The 7,955-nt window shown below is 54.3% G+C and overlaps 1 protein-coding gene and 1 long non-coding RNA gene across 2 annotated transcripts in view; one reads left to right on the forward strand and one right to left on the reverse strand.

Moving 5' to 3' along the window:
- Positions 1-277: 277 nt before the first annotated feature.
- LOC119870460 overlaps positions 278-7,955 on the forward strand; it is an 11,529-nt gene continuing 3,851 nt past the window's right edge. The window contains exons 1-2 of the long non-coding RNA XR_005353266.1: positions 278-495; positions 3,999-4,106. This is a non-coding gene — a long non-coding RNA (uncharacterized LOC119870460). The remainder of the gene's footprint in view (positions 496-3,998; positions 4,107-7,955) is intronic.
- The window catches only part of SALL3 (spalt like transcription factor 3), a 19,051-nt gene continuing 12,908 nt past the window's right edge, over positions 1,813-7,955 (reverse strand). The window contains exons 2-3 of the mRNA XM_038525737.1: positions 5,811-7,955; positions 1,813-4,640 (exon numbers count right to left, since the gene is read on the reverse strand). The exon at positions 5,811-7,955 is cut by the window's right edge and continues 1,361 nt beyond it. Coding sequence (XP_038381665.1) covers positions 4,209-4,640; positions 5,811-7,955 — 2,577 coding nt within the window. The 3' untranslated portion in view covers positions 1,813-4,208. The remainder of the gene's footprint in view (positions 4,641-5,810) is intronic.

The raw sequence follows: 7,955 nt of genomic DNA on the forward strand, positions 1-7,955 counted from the left end.
GTAGGTCGGGGAGCAGAGCCCGTCCACCCAGCGCCTTGGCCGTGACCCGCAGAGCTCGCTGGCAGGACGGCGCAGGGGACGCCGACACCCGAGCCTGGGAACTTGGGAGCAGGAGTGCAGGCAGAGCTGTCTCTGGTGGTGGCACTGAGGGGCTCCCTTCCTGAAGGATGCCAACAGTATGTGCCCAGTATGTGCCAAAGTAAAGGGACGATAGCTATTTCCCTAGCTTTGTATAGAATATTCTACAGATGAAGCTTAACACAGTGGACAAACCAGCTGACAGCCCCGCTCGCAGAACCGGTTCACGGCCTGCTTCTCTTCGGGGCACGGTGCCAGAGGCCGCTTCTACTTCAGCACCAGTGATCAGCAAACGAACCCAGGAGTTTAACACAAAAGATGGAAACCCAAGGCCCACAGGCCGGCCACATGCTGGACACGGAGCCACCAGCTGCACGCTGAACATGGAGTCCCACGCATGTGACGGATTGCTCCGTGGTAAGCATGCTTGGGAAGAGAAGCCGGGGCCCTGGGCCTCTGTGGCATTAGCAGTCTAAAGAAACACAGGCCTCGGAGGTGTCTGGGCCGGACACCAACAGAGAGGCAGCCCCAATGTGTGCCGTGGGTGGGCAGCATCTGCCGGGCACGGAGGAGAAGCAGGCAGGGGGACCCACTGACTCCACGGGGATAGAACCAAACAGTGTGGAGTTTAAAACCAATTGCTTTTTAGCCCTTCAGCAATACTTTTTAATTAGTTTTAAATGTTAATGGTTCCTGTAAAGAACTCAGAATAGAAATATATTTAAATAAATATTTTTTAGAGATTGTTGGCATTTATGATTCTTTGATGCATGGTCTGAGCAAAATAGAGTTGATGCCAGGAAGAAGTAAATATCCATGCTTGTTAAGCTGAAACAGCCCTGGTTTTTGACATTGGAAATGTTTTTGAAATAAGTAGGTCTCGTTTTCCCCCTGCATTTCAATTTGTGTTATTTTAAACGGTAAGAGCCTTTATCTCCTCACCATTTTAAAAAACAGATTGAATTTACGGTCTGACTCGGTCGGCTCGTGTCTACTGATTTCCCCTCTAGCACCGAAGCCAGCACGGCTTAGCGCCTGTGGTTTATGACCTGTGCCCGCCGATCAGCCGGGCAGGGAGTTCACGAGCGCCCGCGGCTTCCCAGGCACCGATCGCCGCGGCCTCCAGGTGTCGGTTGCTATTGAAAAAAGAAACGGATCGGATATGCTGAAATCCAGGAGCTATTAAATTATTTAAAGTTTTATGTCTTATCAAATGTTACTGGTGAGGGAAAGCTTCTTCTACAGTAAAGACATCCTCCATCCAGAGCAAAGGGCCGGGAGGTACCAGTGGCTGCTGCACAGTGCGGGGCTCGAGCAGCACCTCCCCTCCTGCGCCTGCCCGGACCAGGACTCGGTGCACACGATTTATTTCCCAAGAGCCAAGATTATTCTCACTTCACGTTGACGTTGGGAAGGCAATTCAGAGTGTGGTCATTTTTGGACACTGCCAGCAGTCTCTAACGAGGAGGCAACTTCTACTACATCTTCCATCACAGATGTTTAAAAAATAAAGTCACAATTAGGAGGTCGCATTTTTTTTTTTTAGGAAAAAAAGTGAAAAATAAAAATTTCAAGACCAATCAAGATACACATTTAGATATTGCTTAAATCTAAGCTGTCAACCCTTGTTGACTTTCCTCGGAGAAAACACCACAGATGTACGTCCACCATCAACGACCAGAACCTCAAATTCCACATTTTCCATTTGAATAATCAAGGAACGCAATTCAGAAGTCATATTACATCCTGCATTTTATTCATTTCCATATGACAAAAATAGTAACCTAGTCTAAGACATCCATTTCAATCAGTAGATGTGTCGAGCCACAGATTTATCATAAAAAATATTGGATCTCGGTAAGAATGCCAGCTGGCTCCGGGGTCCCGGCCCTACATGGTGCTGCAGTAGAAAAATAGCGTCTCTCTTCACCACGCAGAGAGGGACAGCCTGGTCCTGAATACAGAAGGGGGCGCATCTCACCGTCCCTTCATGAACCATCTTATTTACAACACTTTACATTTCTTTTTTTAAGTTATATACACATCCTTCTGGGAGGAGAACACTACATGGTACCAATACTAACTGACCCCCCACCAAAAAAAAAAACCCAAAACAAAATCACAGCAAGAAGGACACATAAATAATAAAAACATTCCACTGCTGATGAGCAGCAGCCCTGAGCCCCCACCGCTCCCATGAGGAGGGACGGCCCCCCGGCCATGGGGACAGAGTGGGAGAGCTCAGCATTCATCTCTGACAGGAAGAGACCACGAAATCTGCTGATTGAGGAGTCTGCACAACCGTTCTGTTCGGTGACACGATGTGACTTTACTGTTGCGTGGTCATGTTGGGAAGATTGTCCTGTTTTTCTGTCTCAGCCAAGAAGATGTGTCACTGTCCGGCTCCCACTTCAGGCGCACACCTTGAAGGCCACTGGGCGCCGCGGCCTCTCAGAATGCTGCCGTCGGACGAAGCTCGCCGTCTTGGGCTCTGGCACGCTTGCAAACGCACAAAATGAGGTAGAACACACAACACTGCCCGTACGGGCTCTAAGCCCGCCCCATGCCCCGCACCCTGCCGAGGGTCCCCTTCCTGATGCCAGGCTGTTTAAGCAAAGTCAGCAGCTTCACACTGTGTTTTGAAAGATCACTGGACATTGTGCTTTGTTTTCATCTGAGAAGATAATAAATAAACCGGGAACTTAGAAACTGTCCCAGGTCCGGCTGCCACCATGGCCAGATATAGTGCCTCCGGGGGTGCTGTGCGCAAGAGCCCGAGCTCGGGGGCAGTCACGCTCTTGCCAGGGGCAGAGGGGGGAAGGGGGCAGGAAAGCGCCCCACCTATTCTCTCCGTTCACTCGTCTCGGTGCCATGGGCCCAGGATTGATTCATCAAGGTTGTGTGAAGGGGTGGGGGGTTCGAGGTTTTTAAATGGGCTTTGTAGAAAAGTTAAATAAATCATTTTAATTTAAGAAACGGCAGGCCCTAGTTTATTGAGGAACAGACAAGTCCTGGTGGCTTTTCTGTTTAAGTGACATAGATTTCTCATATTGTTTGACCTTAGGACAAAACAAGAAACTGTAACAGTTTTTTTTTTTTTCATTTTCCTTAAATCAAAGTACTATTTATAAAATACTTTACATCTTTTTTAAGTCTTCAAATTATAGACAAACCTCCCTAATACAAAATACTAAAAGTGCAATAGTATAAATTAAGAGTTTGCAACCACATTATACAAACATTACCTTTTTATTGTACAACTTCGATAACGTGAAATATTTCCTCACAACCACTTATAATGTTGTGAATAATTTACGGTGATGTTTGTCTGTAACTTGTTTCCCATCGCTGGGCTACAGACCACTCTAGAGAGCAACTGTCCACATAGCAGCTACAAACATTTAAATTAAAAAAAAAAAAATTTTAAAAAAGGAACAGAAAGGCTCGTCACTGACAGGTACTTGCACAGGAAAGCATGCGGTCTTGCCCAGCGGGACTTCACAATTTGCCTGCATTGAAATAACGCACTTATTTATAGTAAAACAAATTCCACTTAAAAAAAAAAAATCACATAGCCAGATGTATTCTGCAGTACAAAAGCTTCCTTTAAAGTTGGGGCTGTTACCCGCATAATCTTAACATTATAAATACTACAGATGAAGGTACGGCCGTGAGACACAGCCCCGGCAGCACCTGACCACATCTTCAATAGTCTAAAAACAGAGTTCGAGTTTCTAAGGAATTCGGACAAAACCTTCAAGTGAGGGTCGCTGGAACGCCACAGGGACCCCTCTCTCTCCCTCTCGGGGGTTATCAGGTTTTGGGAGGAACGAAGTGGATGTGGTTTGAGCCCTTTCTATTCCCGAGGTGGGAGGTGGTTTTACAAGGACTTATCTTTTCGATGTACATTTATTTCAAAGGTCACAGGGTCCCCAACAACAGTCAGGCTCACTGCAGAAAGATGTACCATGCAGCGCGTATGAGACCACCTTCTAGCAGCCACACAGCGGACGTATTTTCTGCTACAGGTAAAATTTCAAGGGTAACTGGGGACCGAGGCTGTGCAGCCCGACGGTCGCACTTGACACTGTGCGCATGGGATGGAGCGGCTGGGCCGAGATTGTGCACACCTAGTTAATGCCAATCTCCTTGTTATCTTCAATAAACCGTGTGAACGGCCGGCTGGCTCCTGTCTCGGAGTTCGCTTTGTCCAAACCCACGATGGGTGGACTACTGCCAGTGCGTGCTTTGTCCATTCCGGCGGCCAGAGAACCCAAGGGGGGGATGGCGCTTCCGCCGAGACTTACTGGGAGCTGGGGAATGCCGCCGTTCTGGATGACGGAGATTTCGTTATTCTTCATGGCCAGCCCATTTGTGATGGCTGCAGCATACTGGTTCCAAAAGCTGGGGTCTACATTCATGGCTCGCGCCGCCAGGTCCTTCTGGAACATTTCTGAGAACTTGAGGGCATCACCACCTAGCAGAGCCATGGGGTTTTCCACGGACAGGCGGCGGCCACGCCGCGCGGGGGCATTATTCCACATGTGCGTGCCCATATGCACCTGTGTGAGACACACAGAGAGACAAGGTACAGGTAAGCAAGCCCAGCCCACAGGCAGGGACAGGCCTGCCTCCACACATCCCACGATCCTCCAGAAACCCAGCATGGTGCTCTCACCGCTGGATCCTGTTCCCCATTGAGAGCATGAGGTGGGGACGATAAAACAGGTGAGCCTTTCTGAGCATCTTATCCTTAAATATGCACTATTTCTCTTTATGAAATAGAGAGAGCACAACCATTCGATGTGCTCGTGTACGTTTCTTCCCTTGCTGCTCTCCCCGGACGGTGGACAGCCTGCAGACCCCCAGTGAGGCTGCAAACCCCAGAGGGCACAGAGCCTTGCCCCTTGTGCCCCTGCCTGGCCCTGGGATGGCGGGGAACTTGAACTCCCAGCTTCCTTGGGCCTGACATGGAAGATGCGTGTGGCTAGCCGGGGCCTTGGGCAGCTCCTGTCCTACCAGGATGGAGCAGCCACGGGTCTCAAGCTTTTCCCAGACCCTGAGGAGCACATCACGAGCCAAACAAGTACATGACGTGGACAGAAAGGGGCACGTTTAGCTGAGGCTGCTCATCTGGCATTCTGTCCACACCCCAATTTCCCGGAAGAACAGACAGGGTTGTGGTCATCTCCAGCAAGAACACTACCCTGGCCCGACTCACGCTGGTGGGCTTTTCACCAAAGGCCTGCCAGCCCCTGCTGGCGGCCACGTGGACAGAAGCAGAATGCAGCCCCAGCCTCTGCACAGAATCTGCATCATTTGTATCTTGTGCAAGTGTTTCAGAGCCCAGTTTATCTGGTTCTCGGTGTTCCACCGGATTCAAGACTGTGCCAGACTCCGGGACTGCTGGCCCAGGAGCAGTGCCTATGTGGTCGGCCCCCAGGAGGTGATGTGAGCCCTGGGAGGGCAGCCTACCAGCCTTGCAAGGTGAGCCTTTCAGTATTGTGGGCAGCACACACACCTTGGGAAGCACACATCAGACTCTGAAGGTGCCGTGGGCAGCACACACTGCGCTCCCCCTCTGGGCTCCCCCCGCACATCTCTGCCCCCAGCCAGGACCTCAGCATGTCCTCCTCGGCCAGGACCTCAGCAAAAGGCTGGCCTGCAGCACATCACCGGGGGCAGGGTGGGGAGAAGCTCTAGGGCTGCGGGGGCACAAGCCCGGGCCTTACCTTGAGGTTGCCCTTTGTGGTGAATGCCCTCCCGCAGATGGTGCAGCCGAAGGGCTTCTCCCCGGTGTGTGTACGCTCGTGAATCTGGAGGGCGCTGGCCGAGGAGAAGGTCTTCCCACATGACTGGCAGTTGTGCTGCTTGGGTGTCCGGCGTGGCGGGGGGGCCAGCATGGGCGCGAGGCTGGGGCTCATCACCGCCTGAGGCCCTGGGGGCACCTGCACCGTGGCTGGCAGCGGCGGGCCCTCGCCCAGCGCGAGGGCCTTGCTGTGCCCATTCACTTCCATTTTGATCAGGGTGGGCGTGGAGCTGGCAACCAGGCTAGGAGTGCTTTGGCTGGGACCTAGGGCAGAGTCGGGGTCACAGGACTGAGAACGCGGCTCGCTCAACGTGTGCGTCAGTAAGTGCTGTTTTAAATTACCCATAGTGGAGCACCCGCGCCCGCAGAGCGCACAGAGAAACGGGCGCTCCTTAGTGTGGCTGCGGTGGTGGATCTCCAACGCGCTCCTGCAAGCAAAAGGCTTGCCACAGACACGACACACAGTGCTGGGACACTTACCCCGTTCTCTGCTCAGGAACAGCAGGCTAAAGGGGGCCTCCTCCTTGATGGCTGGCCGGCCGGGCGGGGCCGCCGTGAGGTCCAGCGCACCCCCGTTTTCGGGTGCGGGGGGAGGGCTGTCCGGCCTCTCGGTCTTTAGGGCCGTCTCCGGGGGCTCCTCCTGGTTGCTGAGGCCCGGGGACTTGGAGGGCAAGCTCTCGCTGTTGCTGTTCATGGGCGACAGGGCGTGCATGGAGGACGAGGACTCCGACAGCGCCGGGCTGCCCGCGCTCCGGCTCTCCAGATCACCCACGGCTGACGACGAGTCATTGCTCAGGTGGTCGCTCTCGCCGGACCCGTTCTCCACAGACTTGAGGGTGGTGAGCTGTGGGCAGCTCATGACCGAGTCCATCATCTTCATCTGGTTCTCTAGGGCGGCGATGCTGGAGATGACGGAGGGTGGTGAGGGCGGGCAGGAGCCGGAGTAGGCCAGGAGTGGCTTGGGCGGGTCGCCGGCCGGCTCCTGTAGCTCGGCGTCGTCCTCCATGGAGTTCTCGTCCGCGTCATCATCGTAGCCGCTGAGGGCCTCTGCCGCCTTGTCGTCGTAAGGCAGCTCAGCGTCCATGGCGTCCTGGAAGCCCTCTGGCAGTGGCGTGTTAGGAATCTGCCCCCCCATGTGCATGCGGATATGCTGCTGCAGCACCACGGCGTTGGTGAACTTCTTCTGGCAGATGGGGCACGAGTGCTGTACGCGCAGGGGTGGCTTGGCCCGGTGCACCCCGAAGTGTGTCTTCAGGTTGCCCTTGGTGGTGAAGGCACGCCCGCAGATCTTGCACTTGAACGGCCTCTCCCCCGTGTGTGTCCGGTAGTGCATCTTCAGGGCGCTCTGACAGCTCAGCACGCGGTGGCAGATGACGCACTGGTTGGGGTCCGTCATCTTCTTGTCGATGTTCTCCACCAGCTGTTGCAGCTTGGAGGTCTCTGATGTCTGCATGGAGTCCAGCAGCCCCCCGAAGGGAAACTTCGCCTTGAACTGGTCCGAGCTGGCTGGCAGGACCGGGCTGCAGAGGCCCGTGGAGATGCTGCTGTCTGTGAGGGCCGCCGCCGCTGTGGACACCGTGCTGGAGACCTGCCCACTGGGAGGGATGTCCCCTGCCCTGCTATTGGCGCCGGGCAGGCTCACGGGCTCAGTTTTGGTCAGAGAAGACCCACCAAGCACTGGCTGCGGGGACTCGGCAGTCCCAGGGACGCCCGACTCAGAGCTGTTGAGGCCAGGGGACAAAGAGGTGCATTCGCTCGACGTGGGCGAGGGCCGCTGTGGGGAGCGGCTGGCAGGGGTGAGGCTGGGCGAGTCCACATAGCTGCCCACGCCAGGGATGGTGGGCGGGAGCTGCAGCCCCACCGATGTGGGCACTGTGGGCAACACGGGCTTGCTGTCCAGCCAGGTGGTCACCGGCTTCTCTGGAGGCAGCGACATCCCGTAGGGGATTCCGGAGCAGGTGGGCACGTTGTCCAGGTACTCTGGGACGGGGTACGGGTTCATCTGGATGTGTGGGTACTTCTCCTTGTGCCTCTGAAAGTGCACCTTCAGGTTGCCCTTGGTGGAGAA

The sequence above is a fragment of the Canis lupus genome, chromosome 1 (genome assembly GCF_011100685.1).
Source record: "Canis lupus familiaris isolate Mischka breed German Shepherd chromosome 1, alternate assembly UU_Cfam_GSD_1.0, whole genome shotgun sequence".
Lineage (NCBI taxonomy): Eukaryota > Metazoa > Chordata > Mammalia > Carnivora > Canidae > Canis > Canis lupus.